The sequence below is a fragment of the Cokeromyces recurvatus genome (assembly GCF_025118155.1).
Source record: "Cokeromyces recurvatus strain NRRL 2243 chromosome Unknown BX663scaffold_16, whole genome shotgun sequence".
In the NCBI taxonomy this organism is placed as follows: domain Eukaryota; kingdom Fungi; phylum Mucoromycota; class Mucoromycetes; order Mucorales; family Mucoraceae; genus Cokeromyces; species Cokeromyces recurvatus.
In genome coordinates this window covers 500049-524698 of record NW_026251402.1, presented here as the reverse complement: position 1 = coordinate 524698, position 24650 = coordinate 500049, and the positions used below count along the sequence as shown (strand labels likewise).

The window sequence follows — 24650 nt, the reverse complement described above, 5'->3', positions numbered from 1 at the left end:
TGATGACACTCATAGTAGTGCCCTTGAGATTAAAACGGGCTAGTCTTTCGAGCCTATTTTTTTTTTCTTTTTTTTACTTTTTTGACTTGCTCCTCCCACCTCAAAATAAATAAAAAATCAGCACGATTAACATTGATAAATGACATGTTGAAAAAGGACACATGAATATACTCACTGCTGATGATTTAATTTTACTGAAAATTTAAGTGTGTACTGATTTTCACTATTTTTTTTTTTTTTTTTTAAATCTCGGTGAACCCATAGGTAACATATTCTCTTATTTTATCTACAATTGGTTAACTTTTTTTTTTTAAGAAAAAGAACCTGAGACAAACACGGAATTTCGCTAATAAAGGTTGTCATCATTGCCAATTATGTACTTTTTTTTTTTTTTTTTTTTTTTTTGATTGAGCTACCCATGCTAAATAATAGTGTGATTGATATTACATAAAATATATGTATGCGCGTACTTGGTTTATTGTTGGCTCTATCTTTTGTATAACAATAGGCGAATGGTATTTGCTGTTGCAAAAGGAAAGTCAAAATAAAAAGCAGGAAAAAAGAAAAAAAAATGAATAATATAAAAATAAGTGAGCAGATATACATTCGTAAGCGTAAAGGATAGGAGAAAACAAAAGAGTATGATTTGGAAAAGAAAAAGGGTGAACTATATGGTCTTCTTATACAAGTCATAAGTATTTCACGGTATATCTATTAATGATTATTAAGTAAGAAAAATAGAAAATAATCATCAGTAAAGTTAAACTTACAACTATGAAACAATAAGTGGCTGAGAAGTTCCACCTACTTCAGAGCCTTCATCATCAACAATAATCAATTCATCTTCATCGTCTTCATCATCTTCTTGAGATATAGCAAAAGCAATAGCATCTTCTTCTTCATCACTTGCACATAAATTTTCTAAATCTTCCAAATTTAATTCACCGTCAGCTTCACAACGAGCAAGTAAATCATCAAACCAAGATTCTAAACAAAGCTCACTCTCTTGCTTCATACGTTTTGCTTCTAAATTAGATTCATCAGCGGATAATTGATCAATCTCCAGCATTAGAATTTTAAATGTTTCCATCACTTCTGCAGAGATTTCACCAGATGACGGTGTTGATTTAATTGTATTTAAAACTTGAGATAATTCAGATAATAAATCATCCTTTGTATTATCAATACGATTACGTTTCACTAAGCTTTCATCTGAGGTTCTGTCTTGTTCTCTATCGATGGAAGATGAACGATTACGTTTGTTTGACATTTTTATTATATAGTTTATATGTATTCAGATCTATATGAAGAAAAAAAAAGGAAAAGAAATAAAAAAAAAAAGAAAAGTAAAATATCTCTTTTTTTTTAAAAAAAAAATAATCTAAATATGGAAATCTGCTAAACGTACATTTTTTTTTTTTCAAAAACTATGTCACGCTTTAAAGTGCCCTATCATTCACAGCAAAATAAACAGTAGCACCTGAAGAATTATATAAAATATAGTGCTAATGAGACACTATGTTTGAATATACACTTTACTATTACATGAAACATTAACCTAATCTTAATGTGACACACATAGTTATATACTGTAGGTTCTTCTGATGTAGGTATCCTTTTTTTTTTTTTTTTTTTTTTTTTTGTCAGATGCATACATAAGGCACCTTTCTTTATTCATAGCTTTATCCTTAGATCAAATTGTCTGTACTATGTCGTTTCTCTTTATTTTACAAATAAGCATATTTGGACTAAGCTTTGCAATTTAATCTTTCAGGAGCATTTAATATAACCCATTATAACGTGATGTGTGTCTCTATTAAAGCTCAAAAAATAGAGAGGGTATAAAAGAGCATTACAAAAGATAACCTCAAAGCTCAAACTCCCTTACCTTTTCTTCTTTTACATTTCTTTTGGTCGTTGCTAATAAACAATGGATCATTGTACTTGTAAAAAAAATAATTGTTATTTATTTTATATCATATCATGAATATGAAGTTATTTTTGACAGCACTCATCTTTTTATTTAGTCTTTATTTCATATCTACATTTGTATCTTTTGGGTTAAGTTTATTATCTTATCTACACACACATCATGAGGAATACACTTCTAATATTTGTCGTCTAATGGAGTAAAGATAATAGTAGAAAAAAACAAATATAACGATTGCTATGTTAATTTAAAGCAGAGTAGTCATGGTTGTATTCATCATATGGTTAAATATATCTAGCATATTTGCTTAGTTCTAATGAGACTGATTGTATAATCGATACTATTTCAGGTTCTAGATATCAGCTTTTTCTTTTTTTTTTAAAAAAAAACAGGTTAGATCATATAGCTATTTATTTGTATTAGTAAACATTATTATCCTTAATGAATTTTTATTTTTTTGACAAAGTTAAACAATTTTGCCAGGCTTTAGCCTTGTTTAATACTAGGATTATTACTACTTTATAAAATAGCATTTACATCTAATCAATGATCTTCAAGTATCTTACAAAATGTGTGTGATGTTCCTGGGATCTAACTGAAGAGTATCGAGTAAAATAAAAATGAAAGGCAGGAAACTTTTGAACAAATCACTCTAAACAATCTGCAAATATATAAATATATACATGTATATGTATATCTCGAATATTCAACACCTTTTTTTTTCTTTTTGAGAGCCTTATTTATGTAAAGAAAAGAATCTCAACATAAAAAGAAGAAAAAAAAAATAGAATAAAATTTATTAACAGGCACAGCTGCTCGAGTCTGAATTGGAATGATCAAGATTCACTTTTTGCACTACAATGTTAAAACGAATATAAGATTATGATAATAAATGAACTTGTACAAGTCTTACATTGTCCTTTTTCATCATCATTCATATTAGATCCACTTATACCAGGCAGGGCTTGTGCAATTTTCTTGAACAATAACTTTACCTATACACATCATATTATCAAACACATTACCATTAATTTCATTTATTTATTTATTTACATTATATCCTGCCTTTGCACTTGTTTCAATATACATGACATTTAATTCCTTTGCTCGCTTCTCTCCTTCTTCTGTAGTTATCTCTCTAAATACATGTATTTCATAAAAAAAAAGAATTAATATTGCATGTATACATGTATATAAACATAACTATTGGGGTTAACCTCTTTTCGTTCAAATCAGTTTTATTTCCTACTAATACAACAATAGCCTCATTTCCTCTTTCAGCTCGAACATCATCTATCCACTTTGATGTATTTAAAAAGGATTCTTTACCTATTTACAAGAGTAGATATAAGCAATAATAATAATAAAAAAAATACATGTACATATATAAATATATATTTAGACTATTTAATATACTTGATATATCATAAACAATGACGGCTACAGAAGAGTCCCTGATGTAACTTGGAATTAAACTTCGGAAACGTTCCTTTTTTTTTTTTGTATGCAATGTTATGCGTTATTATTAAAGTAATTGTCATATACAACATTTACCTGTCCTGCTGTGTCCCATAATTGTAAACGAACAGTTTTATCTTCTAAATACATGGTTTTGGACAAAAAATCAATACCGATTGTAGCCTGACAAAAATTGTGATGATAACAATATGAGTTCAAAAAAAAAAAAAAAAAAAAAATTAATAAATTATGTAGACTTACTTGATATGTGCTATCAAATGTATCATACATAAAACGTGTAATAAGTGAGGTTTTTCCGACTATAAAAATAAAATAAAACGAGAATAAGAACTATATAGGATTTTATTATTACTATTATTAGTATTTATTTACCACTTTGTTCACCTAAAAATACAAGTTTATATTTTCTTAACGGACTCCCAAACTCTGCTGAAGTCATTATAATGGATAGTACATTAAGGAAAGGAAAAAAAAAGAAAAGAAAAGAAAAGAAAGAAAGAAAGTAAAGCATATTTGTTAAATAATGACTGCTTCGTTGTACTATGTTGGAACATTCACTATTTGTATTTTGTTACTATGACTTCGTAACTGATACACTTGTTTGTACATGTCTGTATTTATTCTCATCAGATGATTTTTTTTTATAAAATAATACCACATACAATCCTCTTCTTTATTATAGAAACATCTATTTTATATCTAATTCTCTTACAGCATGAATATAGAGAAGTAGGTAAATATAGCATTAAAAAAATATAATTTGTATACTCAATATATCCGTTTTACAAGCTAATAAGCGGGGGTATTCTACACTCATAGAGATTGTTTTCTGCATATACAGTATACAAACAAACAAACCTTGAGTAGATATTATACAAACTTTGAAAAAAAAAATTATAGGTTTTCACCTTTAACTCACTTTATAGTAATACAATAGTGCTTTAAGAGTAATTGAAAGAGAAAAGAAATTTGATCTACCTAATTATAATCATGTTAATTTAAATTTTCTTGCTTTATTAAGCAAAATGAGCATTCTAACATACAATAGTTCCTTGTTGCTATGGTGTACAGAACGGCATAAAAAATGATTTCAAAATGAAATTGAATCCAAGCCACACATTAATGACGCAACTCTTGATATTTTACAGCTGCGAAGAGAGAAAAAAAAAATAAATAAATAAAGGAAACAATCGTTTAAAACTACTGGTGTTTTTTTTTCCTCGTATTTATTATAATAAAAAGGAACTAAGCTTATCTCTTTTATTGCAACTCAATTTATTTATTTTATTTTTTTTTCTTAACTCTAATTCTTTTATTCTGGTAAGAATATTTTGGAATTTAACAATAGCTCATGTACATGTATTTAATTTTTAGTTTTATAGAGTTTGCAACCATTTTAAAAGTTTTCTTTTTTTTTTTATTGTTTATAATATATATATATATTTATACATATATATAAAATGGCTGAAAACTTTGCAAAAGCAAGCCAGTATCAATACGCCGCCACTTCTAGTTTGGTATTGCAAGCTAACCGTAAAGGTTTGCCACGTAGAGACCAAGAGCCAACAGGCGAACCAGAAACATTATGGGGAAAGATCGATCCAAAAGATTTCGGTTCTCGCGCACAAAGAGAAACACCTAAAGATATTGAAGAAAAGAAAAAGAAAGCAGCAGCTAAAAAATCTGGAGAATTGAATGAAAAAAGACGTAGAAAGAAAGAAGAAAGCGCCATTAGCAGAGCATATGGTTATTCTTCTGTTCTTTCAGCTACTGAAGATTGGGAAGGTCTTAACTATCGACCTCGTACAAAAGAAACACGCGAAGCTTATGAACACATTTTATCCTTTGTATATGAACATTTAGGCGATCAAGCACGCGATGTCATTCGAAGTGCTGCGGACGACGTATTAGAAACTTTAAAAACAGATACATTAAAAGATTTTGACAAGAAAAAGGCAATAGAAACAGTCCTCGGCAACATTCAATCTGAAAAATTTGCTCAACTTGTTAATTTAGCTAAAAAGATTACTGATTATTCACCAGATGGTGAAGCTATGGAAGTGGATGAAAATGGTGAAAAAGTGGGTGAGATTGATGATGAACTTGGTGTTGCTGTTGTCTTTGATGATGATGAAGATGAAGAAGAAGAGGATGATCAATTTGAAATGAAAGATGATGAAGAGGAAGAGGAAGAAGATCAACTTGCATTTAACCCATCTATTGCAGAAACAGAACCTGTATCATCTGATGAGGAAGATGGCTTTAAAACCGTTTTGCCTGGACAGCAAAAGAAAAAGAAATCTGGTATCAAAAAGTCTGTTGAAGCTGATGATACTATATATCCACATGATATTGATGCATTCTGGCTTCAACGTCAAATTGCTGCTCATTATCCTGATGCCCATACAGCTCAAGAAAAGACTGTTCAAGCCTTTGAAATTTTAGGATCTGAATCAATCGATATTCGTGATTGTGAAAACGAATTAATGGGTTTATTTGACTATGATAAGTTTGACTTGGTGCGTATTCTTACAAAAAATCGTGATATAATTTATTGGTGTACTCGTCTTGCTCGTGTAGAAGGGGATGACAAGAAATCGGTAGAAACAGAAATGCAGGATAAGAATATGGGATGGATTTTGCGTAGCTTAAGTGGAGATCGACAACGTCGTGGTGAAGCTCTTGAAAGAAAGGGCGTTGTAGATACAGCTATGGAAATTGATGAAGAGCCTACAGCCAATCGCAGTCGTAGTGAATTACCCACTACAATCACAATCACACCTGGTACTACCGTTGCTCCTCGTCAGCTTTTAGATTTGGATGATCTTGCCTTTGAACAGGGCTCTCATCTGATGTCAAATAAAAAGGTTAAACTTCCTGATGGTTCCTTTAAGCGTTCCAAGAAAGGTTATGAAGAAATTCATGTTCCTTCGCCTAAACCAGAACAATATGCAACAGGTGAAAAGCTTATTCCTATTAAATCTTTACCTGATTGGGCCCAGGATGCCTTTGTTGGCCCTAAAACTCTTAATCGTGTTCAAAGTAGACTTTATCCAGCTGCATTTGATAGTGATGAAAATATCCTTTTATGTGCTCCTACTGGTGCTGGTAAAACGAATGTTGCTATGCTTACTATGCTACACGAAATTGGCAAGAATCGTGATCCAGAGACTGGCTTAATTGATCTCGACGCCTTTAAGATTGTTTATATTGCCCCTATGAAAGCTTTGGTTGCAGAAGTCGTTGGTAACTTTAGTGAGCGTTTGAAGCCTTATGGAATCAGTGTTGCAGAATTAACAGGTGATCGACAGTTAACGAAACAGCAAATCGCTGAAACTCAGGTCATTGTAACTACGCCCGAAAAATGGGATGTGATTACTCGTAAGGCTACTGATCGTAGTTACACAGCCTTAGTTCGCCTTATTATCATTGATGAAATTCATTTATTGCATGATGATCGAGGTCCTGTTTTAGAAAGCATTATTTCTCGTACCATTCGTAATATGGAGCAAACTCAAGAACTTGTTCGTCTTGTTGGTTTGTCTGCTACTTTACCTAACTATATAGATGTTGCTGCTTTCTTACGTGTCAACACCAAAACAGGCTTATTCCATTTTGACAGTTCTTACCGTCCTTGTCCTTTAAAGCAACAGTTTATTGGTATTACCGAAAAGAAGGCTATTAAACGATTCCAAGCTATGAATGAAGTTTGTTATGAAAAGGTGATGGAACAAATTGAACAAAAGGAAGAAAACCAAGTTCTTGTCTTTACACATTCTCGTAAAGAAACTGCCAAGACTGCTAAAACACTTCGTGATATGGCTTTAGAAAAGGATACAATTGCTCGCTTCTTAAAACAAGACTCCGCTAGTCGTGAAATTTTACAATCCGAAGCTGCAACGGTTAAAGATCCTAACCTTCAAGATCTTCTACCTTACGGCTTTGCTATTCATCATGCTGGTATGACACGTGCGGATCGTACACTTGTAGAAGAACTATTTGCTGATGGACATATTAAAGTCCTTTGCTCTACTGCCACTCTTGCTTGGGGTGTCAATTTACCTGCACACGCAGTCATTATCAAGGGCACTCAAATCTATTCTCCTGAAAAGGGTCGTTGGGTTGAGCTTTCTCCTCAAGATGTTCTTCAAATGTTGGGTCGTGCCGGTCGTCCACAGTTTGACACTTATGGTGAAGGTATCATTATTACATCTCATTCTGAGTTACAATACTATTTATCACTTTTGAATACACAACTTCCTATCGAATCCCAATTTATATCTCGACTTGCTGACAATCTTAATGCTGAAATTGTTCTTGGTACAATTCGAAACCGTGATGAAGCTGTTCAATGGTTAGGTTATACATATTTATATGTTCGTATGCTTCGCAATCCTTCCTTATACAGTGTTTCACAAGATGATCTTGAGGATGATCCTCACTTGGAGCAAAAGCGTGTTGATTTAATTCACTCTGCAGCCACCGTTTTGGATAAGTGTAACCTTATAAAGTATGATAAAAAGTCTGGACGTTTCCAACTTACAGAATTGGGTCGTATTGCCTCTCATTATTATGTAACACATCATTCTATGTCTACCTATAACCAACATTTGAGACCTATGATGAGTGAAATTGAATTATTCCGTGTTTTTGCTCTTTCAGATGAATTTAAATATATTCCTGTCCGTGAAGAGGAAAAGATGGAATTACAAAAGATGTTAGAACGTGTGCCAGTCCCTGTAAAGGAGGGCCTTGAAGAACCTACTGCTAAAATTAACGTTCTCTTACAAGCATATATCTCTCAATTAAAATTGGAAGGCTTTGCTTTAGTGTCTGATATGGTATATGTTACTCAGAGTGCTGGACGTATTCTACGTGCTATGTTTGAAATTTGCTTAAAGCGTGGTTGGGCCCAATTGACTAAAAAGGCCTTGAATCTTTGTAAAATGGTTGAGAAACGTATGTGGTTACCTATGTCTCCTTTGCGTCAATTTAAGGCTATGCCCCATGATATTATTCGTCGTTTGGAGCGTAAGGAATTCCCTTGGGAGCGATATTTTGACTTAAATCCTCAAGAGTTGGGTGAGTTGATTGGTCAACCTAAAGCGGGTCGTTCTCTTCACAAATTTGTACATCAATTCCCTAAGTTAGATCTTCAAGCTCATGTTCAACCTGTAACGCGTTCTTTACTTAAGGTTGAATTGACAATTACCCCTGACTTCCAATGGGATGAAAAAGTACACGGGCTTGCTGAAGCTTTCTGGATATTAGTTGAAGATGTAGATGGTGAACATATATTATACCATGATTATTTCATTTTAAAGCAAAAGTATGCTGAAGAAGAGCATTTAGTTACCTTCACTGTTCCTCTTTTCGAGCCATTACCTCCCAATTACTTTGTTGCTGTTGTTGCTGATCGTTGGTTACATTGTGAAACCAAATTACCTGTCTCTTTCAAGCATTTGATACTTCCTGAAAAATATCCTCCTCATACCGAACTTCATGATCTTCAACCTTTACCGCTTTCTGCTTTACGTAATCCTGACTATGAAAAACTTTATTCTAGCTGGATTAATCACTTTAATCCTATTCAAACACAAGTCTTTAATGCCCTTTATACAACTAATGATAATACCTTTATTGGTGCTCCTACAGGCTCTGGCAAAACCATTTGTGCTGAATTTGCTCTTCTTCATTTGTGGAATCAATCAAATGATTCTCGTGCCGTCTATATTGCTCCTTTCCAGGAGCTTGTAGATGAGCGTACTGCTGATTGGGCTGAAAAGTTTGGTAAATTGAATAAGGAGGTCGTTTCCTTAACTGGCGAAACTAGTGCTGACTTGAAACTGTTGGAACGTGGTGATATTATTTGTTGTACTCCTACCCAATGGGATGTTATTTCTCGTCGCTGGAAACAAAGAAAGAATGTCCAAAATGTTGATTTATTTATCGCTGATGAAATTCACATGATTGGTAGTGCCCTTGGACCAACCTATGAAGTTATTGTTTCAAGAATGAGATACATTGCTTCTCAAACTCAAAAAACTATTCGTATAGTTGCCTTGAGTACTTCACTTGCTAATGCTCGTGATTTAGGCGAATGGATTGGTGCTACATCATATTCTGTCTTTAATTTCCATCCCTCTGTCCGTCCTGTTCCTTTGGAGATTCATATTCAAAGCTATAATGTTCCTCATTTCGCATCGCTTATGATCGCTATGGCCAAACCTACATATCTTGCTATCACCGGTCACGCCAATAATAAGCCTTCTGTTGTCTTTGTTCCCTCAAGAAGACAATGCAGATTAACTGCTATTGATCTCATTACATATTGTGTTGCAGATGATAAGCCTTATCAATTTTTGCATTGTAAACCAGAAGAAATTGAATCTCTTTTAGAACGCATTCAAGACAAATCCTTAGTTGAGACACTTCGACATGGTATTGGTTTTTATCATGAAGCTCTTTCTAAACAAGATAAGAGAATTGTAGAACAACTCTTTGAATCTGGAGCTATTCAAGTTATTATTGCCTCTCGTGATACTTGTTGGGGACTTTCTCTTCATTCCCATATGGTTATTATTATGGGTACTCAATACTTTGAGGGTAAAGAGCATCGTTATGCCGATTATCCTATTACAGACATCTTGCAGATGATGGGTCGTGCCTGTCGTCCTAATGTTGATGAGACTGGAAAATGTGTTCTTATGTGTCAAGCTAATAAGAAAGAGTACTATAAGAAGTTCCTCTATGAAGCTTTACCTGTTGAATCACATTTAGATCAATCATTACATGATCACTTCAATGCTGAAGTTGTGACTAAGACTATCGAGAACAAACAAGATGCGGTTGATTATCTCACATGGACATTCTTGTACCGTCGTATGGCTCATAATCCAAATTATTATGGTTTGCAAGGCACATCACATCGTCATCTTTCTGATCATCTCTCTGAACTAGTAGAATCAACACTCAATGATTTGGAAGAAACCAAGTGTATTACTATTGAAGACGAGATGGATGTTAGCCCTCTTAATTTGGGTATGATTGCTGCATACTATAACATTAACTATACAACGGTCGATATGTTTAGCGTTAGTTTGAAGAACACAACCAAACTCAGGGGCCTTTTGGAAATTGTATCATCTTCTACCGAATTTGATAATATTCCTATTCGTCATCATGAAGAAGCTGTTCTCAAACGTATTTATGATCGTGTTCCTGTTAAGTTGGCATCACCTAAATTCAATACTCCTCGAATTAAGACTAATATTTTATTGCAAGCACATTTCTCTCGTGTTCAATTACCACCTGATCTTCAATCTGACCAAACATTAATTCTAGAAAAGATTATTCCATTATTGCAAGCTTGTGTTGATGTTATTTCTTCTAATGGTTGGTTATCACCTGCATTAGCTTGTATGGAATTATCACAAATGTCAGTTCAAGCCATGTGGGATCGTGACTCACCTCTTAAACAAATCCCTTACTTTACTAACGAAATCATTAAGCGTTGTGAAGATAAAGAAGTTGAATCTGTATTTGATATTATGGAGCTTGAAGATGATGTTCGTAATGATTGTCTTCGTTTGGATCAACGCAAGTTGCGTGAAGTTGCTCGATTTGTCAATAGATACCCTAATATTGAAGTTGGTTTCGAAGTTAGTGATAAAGATTCTGTATCCGCTGGTAATGTTGTTAATGTTAGAGTTCAACTTGAGCGTGAAGTCGATGAAGAAGATGAGGAACAAGATATTGGTCCAGTCATTGCTCCATTCTTCCCCAAAAAGAAGGACGAAGGTTGGTGGGTTGTTATTGGTGATCCAGAGACAAAGACTTTATTAGCTATTAAGAGAGTGACACTGCAGCAGAAATTGAATGTGAAATTAGATTTTATTGCTCCTAAAGCTGGCCAACATACATTAAAGGTTTATTTGATGTCTGATAGCTATAATGGCTGTGATCAAGAATTAGATATGGAGTTAGACATTGCAGAAGGTGAGAGCAGTGAAGAAGAAAGTGACTCTATGGATGAAGATGAAGAATAAAAAAAAAAAAGAAAGAAAAAAAAAAAACTTTCCATTGTCCTATAATTCTCTAGTTTTATCTTTTTTTTTTTTATATAGTGTTAAATAAAATAAAAAAAACAAAAGTTTTTAAATCGTTGTATAGTAATAATGAAAGTATGCATGTTTATTAATGAAAGTAATTGTATTATACAAATTAAATATTAAGCGTATTAAATAAAGATAGTGTGGTGTATGTAATACATAGTAGAATTTAGTTGTAATAATGGCATAGATCAGAAATAGGTAAACACGAGAAATATTGACACAAAATGCAAGTCTACAAAATTATATTTAACAGGTTAGAATTGATTCCTTTGGAAAAAAAAAAAAAAAAAAAAAAAAAGGGAAGACAAGACTTCATCAATTTTACCTCTCTACTACCGTTTTTAATAAATATATTTATCAATATCCACAACAATACTGCCATAAATGCAATAACCATAATTCGTAGTAACCAAATATGCATAGCATTTTCCATAAATATTTGTCTTCCTATTTGATATTTAGGTAATGTAGCCATTGGCATAAAAACAAGTGTAATCATAATGCCTCCAATAAAACCTCCAATGTGAGCATAATTATCATATCTAATACAAAATAAAGTTAATACATTACATTAATGTAGGAAATAAAATAAACAAGTTACCCAGGAAGCATCCCAACTACTAAAGCTATGACTATATCGATAGAAAAGAGGAGTAGAAAACAAGTCAAAATCAATGATATGCTCAATTTCAATTGGCTCTTGACTACTACTTACCAAAATAAATCATAATATTCATCAAGACTTTCCAGGGTTTAATGATACGCTGCCAGTTTCGAATAAGATCAACGTAAAGAAAGGCCATTATGCCCATAAGAGAAACAGAGCAGCCCACATTAACTAAAACAACTTTTTTTTTAGTGTACTGAGAGAGAGAGAAATACTACTATTTTTTCTCTATATATGTTGTTTTTTTTTTTTTTCCTATATACATACCATTACTTTCTGGAATAAAAAGAGAGCCAAAAATGTATCCAAATACACCAGAAGTCAACCAAATTATCCCATATTTTACAGGATGAATTTGTTTCTCAACTTTGATACCAACTTTAATATGAATTATTAGATTTATAAGGAGTTGGACAATACCAGAATGCATAAAAAGAGCACTGATGAAACGATATCCTTGATCCGGTTTGCTAGAATTTAGAAATCGTGTACCTCCACAAACTTGTTGGAGGTCACAATGTTGTTTACTGGATAGAATAGCCGACATATTCTTACTATAAAGTGGGTATTGAAATGAGGTCTGATCATTAAAGATTGGAGGCGTCACCGTCTTATTAACTTTTAGAAAAAAAAAAGAGGAGTCAGGAAGAGAGATATAATATAGTAAAATAGAGTAGCATTATACCTTTTCTGTTTGGACATTGATAAATATTTTTAGTAACTGGGTATAAGTATGAAGCTCTGATACATGGAGAATATCTTGCTCCGGTATAAATCAAAGTCTATTAAAAAAAAATAAGTTAAATGGTCAATCGTATATGTGTATATATAAATGTATGTGTAGTTATTACTTGTGCCGATGGCCCTATCATAATATTAAATGGCGATAATTGTAGGACATGACCTATTAATTAAGGATATAAATTAGATTCATAAATACTAAAATATTCTATTAAATATTTTTACCAGAAAATTGATAATTTTTTACAAGACATGCTGCAAAATAAGCAAGCATAATAAGTGTCGTTAAAAATGTGAAATAAGGTCTCCATTTTTTCTTTAATTTTGTATTATCTTTCGTATTATTTACTTCAAAAAATGGAGGAGGAGAATCCATATAGATTGGTTGGTTCTTTTCTATATTACTATTCTCTTCAAATCCACTACTGAAAGAGACATTTGTTATAGACTTCACTTTTTCACTAGGAGGAATATTACGATAAAAATATCGAAACATATGCTGTTTATAATGATGATATAAGCTACTGTAATTACTATTGATAGTTGAAAATTTATATCCAAGAGAGCCTTTATAACTCTCTTTACTCTCATATGTACTGCTATCACTAACATAATAAGGTGCTGTCAAAAGTCGTGGTTGTAAGGGCAAATTAGAATAGCTTGGTGGTGGTGGTGCTAATTGTGAATAGATAGAGTTATGACTGTCGGTAAAATATTCATCGTTTGAAGATGACATACTGTATCTTGCTGAAGACTTATTAATTGAAGTGGTTGTTGGTTCTGAGCTATCATATTCATTAAGCCTTTGGTGGTACTTTGATGATGTACTGGAACTATGTCGAGGGAAGTCTTTGTCAACTAATGTATAACGAACGACTTCAGAAGAGTCAAATTTCTTCAACGACTGGACATAATTAACCTCGCTTTGATCCGAGTCTGCTGATTGTACTGAAGTATTTGAATTTTGCCTTTTTAAATCACTATTACTAGTTACTGAATTCGATGATGATAACGCTGAAACGTAAACAGAACTATCACCTGTATAAAAACAGTTTAGTAATGAAACTAATTATATATATACATATATATATTCATAAGAATATAATAATTACTATTTTCATCCTTTTCATAATCTTCGAGTATTTCCTTTAGTTTATCCGAATTTTTATGTCTATTTGTTTGAGTGTTATAAATTTTTTCAACAGTGTCATACATTTCAGGAGATCCTTGTTGAAATGTATATCTTTCTGCAACTTTTAACTCTCCAATTACTGATGATGATGAATTGACTAAATCAGGAGTGTTTGAAATACTTGAAGAATCAGTCGAGCTACTTTCACGTAAAGGGCGTACTTCATATACTTTAGGAGGATTATCTTCAATATCTTTTAAAGAATTAATTGCGAGATAAATGCGATCTTTATTTTGATGAAATGGAGGGACATGTAAATAATAGCCTTGTTCATTTTCAGGTGCAATAATAGGATTTGAAAAAGAGTTAGATCTATTATCTTTATCTGTACACATATTACAGTTAGATTGGAGTCCTCTTAATATTTTTTTTCTTAAGAAAAAAAAAAAGGAAAAAAATGAAGAGTCATTTTTGCATTCCATGATCTATCACAAGTGTCAAATATTAATTTAAACTCAGATAAAGTATGTTTATATTTGGCTTAAAGAAGAAATTTAAAAAATAAAAAAATAAATATCGACACAATATGTTATGAACTGACTAAATTGGGTTTATTAAGAGTCTTTTAAGAAAACATCTTCGCCGTTCCATATTTTAACATGACACACCTCTACTTGAATACCAAATCCTGTTAATGTTTCTATCCAAATTTTTTGTGTTTTTGATAACACGTCTTTTGGCCCTTTTACTTTTTTTTTTTTTTTTTTTTTTTTTTTTTTTTTTTTTTTTAATAAGCAAATAAATGCAAAATTATCAGTGATTTGATTTAATTGTTTACAGCTTTACTCACCTTCCGAAAAAAGACATTCCTTTTTATCATAATTCCAACAGCTTTAATAAAGTGTATAATTTACATTAGCCTTACGCTTTATACTCTATTTGATCTATTTTACCATAAATCAGGCATACCGCCTTGTCGTTGACCAAATTCTTCAAAGAACAATTTGCATAGAGAAGCTAAAGAAGAAGGCCCAATACACTTGATATAGGCATAAATTAAGTTAACATTATTTTATGTATACATACATATTTTGTATATGTATACACATATATATTATATAAATATTACCTCAGCAATTTCTATTATATCCTGAAATTCATAATTCCAGTTAATTCCTATACACACTGTATGCTTCAAACGTTCCCTTTTGTCTACTTCTGTTATAATTCTTAAATAATCACCATCTTCTATTTCACGTAAACGCTTATTAATAATATCAATTCGACCTAAAATAAATAAATTATTAACTCATCCTTTTTTTTTTATTCAGGTGTAATAAAATCTTTACTCTCATAGAAGGAATCTGTACGCAAATCTAAAGGCTCAGTTTGATATGGAGTTTCAAATACACCTGCAATAGGAGCAAAAATAATGTCCCAGAATAAAAGTACTGCCTAAAGATACATTATTTACATATTCCCTTATTTTTATATAATAATAAATACTAACAATCATTCTTATAATACCATTCTCACAGTGAATTCTTTTGTTTTGTTTTAGATATTAGTGTATTGATAACTATGTCATTTGTGATTATTACCCTTTATATCCTTTCTTCTGGTAATATTCTATCGCAATTTGTTCAACAGAGCACTCTGAGCCATCGTTGCTTCTCCAAATAGACTTTTTACCCGTAACTTGCTCTGATATTCTCTCGCCTATATTAAAAAATGTTAAAAGTAGTTCAAATCAATTCAGTAAAATAATCACCATAAATTGTTATTTCTTTTGGTTTTTTTAAACTCATATAACTAAAATCGTGTTGTTCTCTCTTTGGTATACAAAGATCCTTTTCAAGTCTTTTAATTCTTTTATGTAATTCATGTAAATAAACTAAAGAAAAGAGAAGAAAAAAAAAAGGATTATTTGAATATTTTTATATTGGTTAAAGTATTATTAAATACTTTGATGAACACTTGGATCTTGAATTGCATCAATACATGTTTTTAACGCAACCTTTTTTTGAAATCGAGGTTGATTTTTATTCAAATAGATTGATTGAACTAAAGCTAATCTTTCATACCATTTACCTCTCTTTCCTAAACGATATATACGCTGATCAAGTAATTTTTGTAATATGAGTGACTCTAATTCATATTCAAATAATTTTGCTAATAATTCAGTGCCATGATCTAATAAACGAGTATAGATCCATCCAGCTTCAAATCGTCTCAAATAATATGATCTTTCTTGTAAACTACTTTCAGTAATACAATCTTCCCATATTCCAATTCTATCTTCACAAAGAGTCCAACTTTTAACCATTAGATCCCTAATAATAGGATCTTCACCTTTTGTAGAAATATTTTTTTTTGTCCTTGTACTATTGTAAATTGATAGTTGTTCTAGATGATTATAAAATTCTTTCTCTACTAATAAAGCATCTTCATATTTTAATAAATCATCTCGAGAATTCCAAATAGCATTTGATCTGCAAGATTTATAACTTGGATAATTTCTTTTACTTATTCTTGCTAAAATTGAACTTGACATGTAACTCTTATCTTGAAAACTATTAATTCTGTAGTAAACAATTTGTAATCGTTGAAATAATGTAAATATTTTTGGGTTCACTTTAATACAATCACCTACATGTAAATATAAAATGGTGAATAAAATAAATTGAATAACTGAAAAAAGAACTTAATTACCTAGAAATGAGTGAATGGATTCCCATAATTTTTTAGCTTTTATGCTATCAGTTGTTAAATTTGAATAATGCGTAACAATGTTTCCTGTCACATTTAATCCAAAGTTAATAATTTCTTTTTCATAGTCTTCTTTCTTCTATTAAACATAAACAAGTATTTTAAAATTATAATTAAAGAATGATTACTTACAAGGCTATTCTTTTTTAAAACTCTAATATTTCTTTCCTTGATTATTAATTTCATTTCCTCTTTTGATAATATTTTGACAGCTTCAGACAAATCTTCAAGGGATGTAAGAATAAAACCTTTTGATTTTAAATCCGCAGTAGCTGCATTCACATCATTAACTTGATTGGAATAATTCAATCTACTTTTTCTAATCCAACCATGCTTTCTCATTAACAATCGAACAATTAAATGTCTTGATTCGTCTATTAAGAAATATATTATGTATATGTATATATATAATCTAAATAAAAAGATGGGATCATTCAATTATTTATACCTTTCAGAGACTTGTAAGTATCAAATAAAGACAATTCATCTTTATTAAACAAATAGCTTTCCCCTTTTAAAACGATATCAAGCATATTATCAAACTCATCTGTATACATGGATGTTGTAAAAGTATCTATTTCATTATCTTTAACTGTTTCATTTTCTTTATTATTTATGATGTTCTTTGATTCTTGAGAATTATCAATAAAAGATGAATTAGGAAAATCTTCTTTGTACGATTCATCAGCTTTTTTATCTGTATTTTTAGATGTGGAAGCAAAAAAGCTTACAATTGAACTTTGTTGTTTTATTCTTTTGTTTGTTTGTTGATTTTCATCCCCATCTCCTTTTTGTCTTTTATTACTTTGCATTTATAGAAATTATAATCTTTTATCAAAAAGAAATTAAAATATTTATTTCTTTTTATTTCTTTTTATTTTTTTTTATATTTTTAACATTATGCATTTTCAGGTTTTGTAATTTTGTCAAGATCCATCATCCAACTATCTACTAATTCATGTGATTTTCTAATCTTTTGCCTTACTTGTTCAAATTTTTTCGATTGGGAATTTCTTGAAAATAATGATAAATCTTCTCGTCTTATTTGTATAAAATATTCTATATAAATGACATCTTTCATCCAGTCTATTCCATTTATCTTGATATTTTGAGTATTTGAAGTTAAATTTGGTGAAAAAGCATTTGCTATTGTAACGTTTATCCAAGGACAGTAAGGCCTGTGTTGATTAAAAACATCGAAATCGCTGTCCATGCAGTTAAAAGCTTTTCTTTTAAAACATAAATTACATTGAATTCCAGGAATCCCTTCATGTAATGAAGACCACCCAAAAACTGTTAATAAATAAGCTGAATCAATCATTTCCTTTGAGTCTTTCTCTATTTCACTACAATTTTCTTTTTCGTAAAGTGATGCCAAGTATTTCACTTTTGTTAACATCTTGTCATCCTATATGCGCATATAAATATATATAAACATCTACAGTAATTTATTTATTTTTTCTTACTAATGGATATTTTAATGTTGGTATTGTTTCTCCTTTTGCTTTACAAGCCGATAAAATCGACCTTGCTTCCCCTTTAAATTGCTCTAGTCCTTCTTTTAGGAATAAATATGGAAAATGATATATTTTATCTTAAAAAAAAAAAGTAATGAAAACTATAAGTATTATTATATGTTCTAGTTAAAATTCATTTTACCATCGCAATGACTATTTCTCCAAGGACAATCTTCCTTATGATATTCAGATAAACCTTGTTCATACTTTTTATAAGCCTGTATAACTTGAACCAGAGGAAACAAAAAAAAAAGAATTGTTAATACGTATATATTCACAACATATCTAATATTTTAAAAAGGCATACCTCGTGGTTTATATTTATATTTCTGATTAACTTCTACTACATACATTTTACTCTTACAATTATCACAAGAAAGTATACAAGTAGTTTGATTAGTATTGTCGACACAATTTGTATCTTTCCAGCCATATTTTGCGCAATCCAAAGCTGTCAAAGGTCGTTCTTTATTAATAAATCGCACTGAAAAGCTTTTTAAGCGCTTCATAAATGCAGGACGATCATTAAATAATGTTTTTTCATTTATAGTAACATTTAATCTAGCCTTTTTCGCAGCTTCTCTACAAATTAAATAAATACATTTTTTTTTGTTTTAGAAACATGTGTATTGTTAATAAAATTCGAAATTCATTTGTTCTTACTCTTTTTCTATACGCTCTGCTCTTTCTCGAGTACGTTTTGCAATCGATGCAGGTAATAATTTTGTTTCAGCTCTAATTCTTTCTACTAATCTGATCAAAACTTCTGCTCTTTGGAGTACTGACTCTTTTTCTAAGCTTTGCATTGCTTGGGATTCTTTTGTTTCTTCTGCATTTTGCATTATTACTGTTTCGTTATTTTCCTTTGTATTTTCCATTTCACCTTAACAACTTGAATATGAGAGAGAGAGAGAGAAAAAAAAATGAATTTATTTAATTCCCGCATCTAGTAGAGCTTACAGAAATACATTTAAAATTAAAACTCAATGACAAGAACATTATTGATAAACTATATCGTAGCAGAATTGCTCACAGAAGCTCTTAAAAAAGTGAGGAAATGAAATAAAAAAAAAATAACAGCCTTTAATGTGTTTAAGGAGGGAAAATAGATTTAGAAAGAAGAAAGTGATTTAACAGGATTATCGATTATCAACTGTTGAGGATACATACATCAATTCAATCGAGGAGTTGTTGACCTAAGATTGTTAGTGGTGTTGGTAGGTTCTTTTTCATGCTGAAGGTAATCAATTTCATGTAAAAGAAGTTGTTGAGTAGTTGGTCAACGTATATTTCATTGATTATAACGATTACGATGTTTAGTGGGACGGGTTAGTAGAATAATCAATAAGAACGAAATAAGATCAGATATGTTTAGTGATAACTGAAAGTGGTGGTGCATATTGTGGCATTCAATAACGTGGGTTCTGGGTGAGAATATGAGAGAAGGTGTATCTTATGTAAAAAGTAGAGTTATTTTAGGGAATCCAGCCAAGACGCCACCGAATATAACAATCACGTTCGACAAAATATATAAGTAACCATAGAATAGGACTAAGAGAAACAAAGGGATGACACCACTGTAAGATCAGCTTTGAATTTCGAGGGGCAGTTCGCGAGATTGTTGAATGTGTGTGTGTTTAAAGTCTTTATCTCTTAATATATTTTTATTTTTTTTAATCTAAAAAAAATTAAATCAGATGAGGTATTTCTTATTAAAGCTTATAAATAATACATGCATATGTACATAAAAAAGTCATTTTTAATATGAAAACAATAAATTAATTCTTATAATATAAATATCTATTCCTATTTCTTTTATTTTTATACAATGTTTTATAATCTAATAAAGAAGTATATTATTGAAAAAAAAAAACATGTAAACTAGGATTTAACCTTAAAAAATAATAATGACCATACAACACTAATTTACCATTCCATATTCTGTGTCCAAGCTTCCTGCGATGATTGATATCGGGGAGCTGGTCTCAAATACGGTGCTGGAAAATCTGATTTTTCAAAGATAGGTAAAACCACACCTAATTCCCAATTACTATAATTGTCGTATTGATAAGTTGACAGTTACTGTTTGAAAATGACTGTTATGCTTTACCTTATATTCATTTTTGGTTTCTTTGTATCTCTGGAAACAGTAAATTTTCCCCATGCTGAAACTGTCGCATTATGACTCCTAATAAATAAATAAAAGTGTTGCGTTGTTTAAGCATTGAGTTTTCATAATATGAATAAAACATAATTACCCGCAATACATCCAGCCTCTTAGTTTGCCTAAATTTGACTCTGTTAAAAATTTAGACGATTTAAAAGTGGATGGAAGAGTAGCAATGATATACTGATGCAATAAAAAAAGGTATAAATTATGTAGATACACTCATATTATATTATATATATACATATTGGTTTATTCTGCTGCTTTTACCTTTGAATGCATTAAGGTGCCTTGACGTTGACTAATAGAATCGCACATTATTTGTTTAGGAAAAGTAGGCTTCTTCCATGTATTGCTATTTAAACAAATAGTACCAGCGCCCTAATTCAAAATTATATTAAATATATAACTGATTATATCGAAGAAAAGAAGGAACTTACTGATGGGCCTAAGCGACTTGATTCAACTGTGTCTTTTGTTGGATAAATTATATCAATAGGTGGTAGCTCATTTTTCTTGGTAATTAAAATTGGTTTTTCTTTGCTATAGGACTCAATTCCACAAAATGACCGATATAGTTCATTTAAATAAGATAATGATAATGCACCTAGAGAAGACGTCTACAGTAATATTTAGCTATTATTGATTTTGTTTGAATAATAAAAAAAAAACGATTGTAACTATTTACTTGCATCTCCACTTTTGGAAGTAATTTAGAATCATTTATTGGGCCAACAATTTCGTTTATTATATCGGCTAAACGTGTATGTCCATACTTTCTATATTCTTCTTCTCCCTCAAATGTACCAGAAATAGAAGCCACGATATGAGCCTATAAGGTAGTGCTATTTAAATATAATATAGTAAAGAGGGGAAGCAAGATTTGTTACTCACTTTAGCTTTATTGTAGTCATATTTTAATAACTCTTCTTTCACTGAGTTAGGCACTTGCATATGATCAAGTAAATCACAAATATCTCTTGCAAAGCGTGGCAATTCTGAAAATGTCTTATGAGGGGTTTTTAATCTTGGAAAATCTTGAATAAATACTACATTCTCCAAGTCCTCATAATCATAACGTTCCTAATAGTGAAAACTGATATTAAAAAGAAATAATAGTTAATCTTTTAAGAATCATTGTATACAAACCATATTAGCAGAACCGATTACAATTCTTACAGATGAGTCGCGAAAAAGAAGCATTAACTTTGGGTGAAATACGCCATATTTCTCATTTTTAAGTGGTGGTTGTATTATAATTCGATGAGGATGAATTTGTTTTTTTATTGCCTAAGGAAATGAATATATTTAACAGCAGAACTTTGTTATAAACTATTGTATTGATAATTTACAGGTCTACCATGAGTAACGATGCAAAGATTAACATCTAAAGGAAAATTATCGTTGATAAAATCTAGACTACATACAAAGGCTGTTATTAATGCCTTTTTAAGATCATGCTATTGATTATGGGTAAATTCATCGTTTTTAATATATCTCTTAAAAGCAGATTACTAACTTTTTGAATAATATCCTCAAAACGAATATAATCAGGACCAATAAACCCTTTTACATATGTCAGTTTGATAACACCATCCCAAAATCGTGCTTCAGAATTATTTAATCGTTTTAGTATGCGATGCGTAGGCAAGACATTAACATCATCATTTTCATCTTCTTCTCTAGGGCGCTTTAGTGGTGGATTTGTTGTTTCTGCTAAAAGCATATCCCTAGCGGTCAATTCTTCAACTTTTTTTCCTAATGATGCTGCGATCGCTTTTCTAAGATCATCTTTTTCTTTTTGCTCTTGTCGAAGTTGAGAATCTAATCCTTGTAATGAAAGTGCCATTGCCTTAGCTATTTGTTCATTTTCGTCGTCACTGTTCATTCTATTTCTTAATAAAGGTAGAACAATATAAATAATGATTCTTAATGTCTATGCGTTCAGAAAAAGAACAGAAACTATGCGATATTATAAAAAAAAATGTATCGAGTAAAATTATTAATTTTTGAAGTTAACTTTCAAGTGCAGAAGAAAAGGAAAATATCCAATGAAGCACATAATGCTTAGTATATGTTTATTATAATAGAAAAGATAATTATATACATATATTTATAAAATATATTGTTGATACATATCTTTATCTGTTTATTTATTACTATATAATATATGTAAAACAATCCTCACAATACTTCTACTCTTACAGTGTAGGCATTTCTTTAGAGTAAAAGTGTCATTTTTACCTTTTAACCCTAGTCCATAAGCATCATTCACCTCTATTACCAAATGAATATTTTATCATCGTTCAATCCTTTTATAAGCTTAAAAGAAAGACTTTAGCTGAAAAGTAACTGGTTATTCAATCAAGACTGTAAAATAGTAATAATAATAATAATAAAAAAATCCTTTTTACAAAATAATAAGACTTTGGGACACGCTTGACTCATTTAAATAAGTAAGCATCGGTGAGATCTTTTGTTGATATACGTTTAAATTTATAGTTTGAATGTATATTTTGAACAAAAGATAATGTCAGAGTCGTTAATTTTTATAGAATTAATTTTACTAAACAATGTATTTTCTATTTCACCTTGTCACCGTTCCGTTTCATTTAACATTATATTCTTGTACTTTTTTAATATATCGTCTTTCAAAAGATCTCGGGAAGCTATATTATTTGCTTGTTTCAGTAGTCGTCATTTTGTCAACAAAGTTAGCAACTTAATATCCTTTTTATTTGATTATCAGAATAAACTTTATGTTGGCTCCCTTTTTTCTTGAGCAAGTAATCATTTTTCAGCTTTTTACTGCTGCTAGCTTTAAGGCTTGCAATAAGATCGTCATATTCGAAGACTTAAAACTTCTTTAAGCTTCCTTTCGTAATATTCGTCCATTGTTTAGGGTTTAATAAGTTACAATAAACAATCGTTAACAAAATTACTAAATGTTTATATAAAAACAAATTTCGAAGCCATACTAAAAAAAATAAGATAACAATTAAAATTAGCAAGTTATTTTTAGGACAACTGAGAAAAGACAGTTATTAGCCTTCAATACATGCTTGAATATTTTTACATGAACAAATAATATTTCATGAACACAACTCCAAAATACCGTTCTAATAATATCTCAAAATCGCAATATTCACTCAATATAATATAAAATTTCAGTAAGCGTAGAATTTTGGGCCTTGTTATCTAAATCTTGGAATTTTAGAAATTCGAGGCTTCGGACTTGAAATATTGAACTCATAGAATCATGGATTTCGAAATTTCGTGACATTAGAACTAGGGCATTTTGGAATTTTTGGATCATTTAGACTTTGAAAACGTTAACCAAGTTTATTAATATATATATATATATTTTTTGCAAGAATAAGCAAAATCTTATTTTGATATAGATGCAAAAAGATCTGTTCATCGACAAATTTTCACTACTACAACTTTTTCTAATTCCATATATCCTTAAAAATGACTCAAAATAACGTTCTAATTAACTATCAATTCGTTATGGATGAACATTGCGCCCCTATGGAGGTTAATCCTTTCAATTTTGAAGAGGCAAACAATGTTCCAAACTGTACTGTTGAAGATAAACTCTACAAGAGTAATAAAATGGACTGGTATGGTGATTATAATTATGTGAATGATATCTATATGCTACTTATTTTGAAGAATTATCAGTCTTCAACTAGATCTAAAAAAAGAAAAGAAAGAAAGGATTGATCTCCTACGGAGCTTAAACAATTTTTACAACAAGTCCCTGATGCTTCAAAATTTAAGGTTCAATATCATAAGTATATTGAATTGCAGGTCAGTACCTTACTATATAGTGTGTTGGTGAATGGCGAATTCGCTTCAATTGCTGCACAGAATCATAGTATCAACGTAAGGACTGCTCAGGGCTATGTTGCTAGGGCCAAGAAGATTATGGAACAGAAATTTGCCATCATGTATATGGAGATGGGCGACGATGAAAGTGAAAAGAAATCCTTGGCTGTTAAATCGAAGGGAAAGGAAGCATGGTAATCAGAAACTTTTTGCATAACGTATCAAGTTTCTCCTGGAGTACTATGAAAAAAAAAATCAAAGGCAACTCTTAACCAGGCAAAAGAAGCATTTGCAGATTTGAAT

At 30.8% G+C, this 24650-nt stretch overlaps 8 protein-coding genes across 8 annotated transcripts; 2 read left to right on the top strand and 6 right to left on the bottom strand.

The window, feature by feature from the left end:
- Positions 1 to 380: 380 nt before the first annotated feature.
- Positions 381 to 1326, bottom strand: BX663DRAFT_562014 (uncharacterized protein). The gene is made up of 2 exons (XM_051531952.1): positions 771 to 1326; positions 381 to 711 (listed from the first exon to the last, which is right to left on the bottom strand). Exon 1 carries the CDS (start codon positions 1268 to 1270, stop codon positions 773 to 775), a length of 498 nt encoding a protein of 165 aa, XP_051381966.1. The 5' UTR covers positions 1271 to 1326; the 3' UTR covers positions 381 to 711; positions 771 to 772.
- A 1317-nt stretch (positions 1327 to 2643) lies between these two features.
- BX663DRAFT_474620 (ras-like protein rab-6A) lies at positions 2644 to 3848 on the bottom strand (the record flags this gene model as incomplete). The annotated part of the gene is made up of 8 exons (XM_051524227.1): positions 2644 to 2785; positions 2844 to 2925; positions 2984 to 3068; positions 3148 to 3259; positions 3347 to 3419; positions 3485 to 3571; positions 3650 to 3708; positions 3782 to 3848. 8 exons carry the CDS (start codon positions 3846 to 3848, stop codon positions 2730 to 2732), a joined length of 621 nt encoding a protein of 206 aa, XP_051381965.1. The 3' UTR covers positions 2644 to 2729.
- Positions 3849 to 4618: 770 nt separating this feature from the next.
- On the top strand, positions 4619 to 11561 carry BX663DRAFT_513124 (Sec63 Brl domain-containing protein). Its single transcript, XM_051528096.1, has 2 exons — positions 4619 to 4729; positions 4792 to 11561. The coding sequence occupies exon 2, from the start codon at positions 4870 to 4872 to the stop codon at positions 11455 to 11457; it is 6588 nt and encodes a 2195-aa protein (XP_051381964.1). The 5' UTR covers positions 4619 to 4729; positions 4792 to 4869; the 3' UTR covers positions 11458 to 11561.
- A 128-nt stretch (positions 11562 to 11689) lies between these two features.
- BX663DRAFT_474618 (uncharacterized protein) lies at positions 11690 to 14074 on the bottom strand (the record flags this gene model as incomplete). Its single annotated transcript, XM_051524226.1, has 9 exons — positions 14044 to 14074; positions 13157 to 13969; positions 13042 to 13094; positions 12876 to 12972; positions 12458 to 12808; positions 12239 to 12361; positions 12125 to 12155; positions 11849 to 12065; positions 11690 to 11755 (listed from the first exon to the last, which is right to left on the bottom strand). The coding sequence occupies exons 2-9, from the start codon at positions 13665 to 13667 to the stop codon at positions 11690 to 11692; spliced, it is 1449 nt and encodes a 482-aa protein (XP_051381963.1). The 5' UTR covers positions 13668 to 13969; positions 14044 to 14074.
- A 585-nt stretch (positions 14075 to 14659) lies between these two features.
- BX663DRAFT_513121 (VRR-NUC domain-containing protein) lies at positions 14660 to 17664 on the bottom strand. The gene is made up of 12 exons (XM_051528095.1): positions 17281 to 17664; positions 16965 to 17206; positions 16776 to 16911; positions 16029 to 16712; positions 15835 to 15957; positions 15665 to 15782; positions 15574 to 15607; positions 15413 to 15518; positions 15193 to 15350; positions 15017 to 15102; positions 14914 to 14954; positions 14660 to 14811 (listed from the first exon to the last, which is right to left on the bottom strand). The coding sequence occupies exons 1-12, from the start codon at positions 17642 to 17644 to the stop codon at positions 14678 to 14680; spliced, it is 2226 nt and encodes a 741-aa protein (XP_051381962.1). The 5' UTR covers positions 17645 to 17664; the 3' UTR covers positions 14660 to 14677.
- A 10-nt stretch (positions 17665 to 17674) lies between these two features.
- Positions 17675 to 19270, bottom strand: BX663DRAFT_513116 (C3HC zinc finger-like-domain-containing protein). The gene is made up of 5 exons (XM_051528094.1): positions 19013 to 19270; positions 18657 to 18931; positions 18492 to 18575; positions 18299 to 18426; positions 17675 to 18240 (listed from the first exon to the last, which is right to left on the bottom strand). Exons 1-5 carry the CDS (start codon positions 19225 to 19227, stop codon positions 17731 to 17733), a joined length of 1212 nt encoding a protein of 403 aa, XP_051381961.1. The 5' UTR covers positions 19228 to 19270; the 3' UTR covers positions 17675 to 17730.
- Positions 19271 to 20155: 885 nt separating this feature from the next.
- On the bottom strand, positions 20156 to 22548 carry BX663DRAFT_513109 (tyrosyl-DNA phosphodiesterase-domain-containing protein). The gene is made up of 10 exons (XM_051528093.1): positions 22036 to 22548; positions 21869 to 21976; positions 21666 to 21806; positions 21411 to 21599; positions 21205 to 21348; positions 20957 to 21136; positions 20787 to 20897; positions 20608 to 20699; positions 20460 to 20537; positions 20156 to 20399 (listed from the first exon to the last, which is right to left on the bottom strand). The coding sequence occupies exons 1-10, from the start codon at positions 22402 to 22404 to the stop codon at positions 20276 to 20278; spliced, it is 1536 nt and encodes a 511-aa protein (XP_051381960.1). The 5' UTR covers positions 22405 to 22548; the 3' UTR covers positions 20156 to 20275.
- An 8-nt stretch (positions 22549 to 22556) lies between these two features.
- BX663DRAFT_513107 (uncharacterized protein) lies at positions 22557 to 23631 on the top strand. The gene has a single exon (XM_051528092.1). It carries the CDS (start codon positions 23047 to 23049, stop codon positions 23296 to 23298), a length of 252 nt encoding a protein of 83 aa, XP_051381959.1. The 5' UTR covers positions 22557 to 23046; the 3' UTR covers positions 23299 to 23631.
- The last annotated feature ends 1019 nt before the right edge of the window (positions 23632 to 24650 follow it).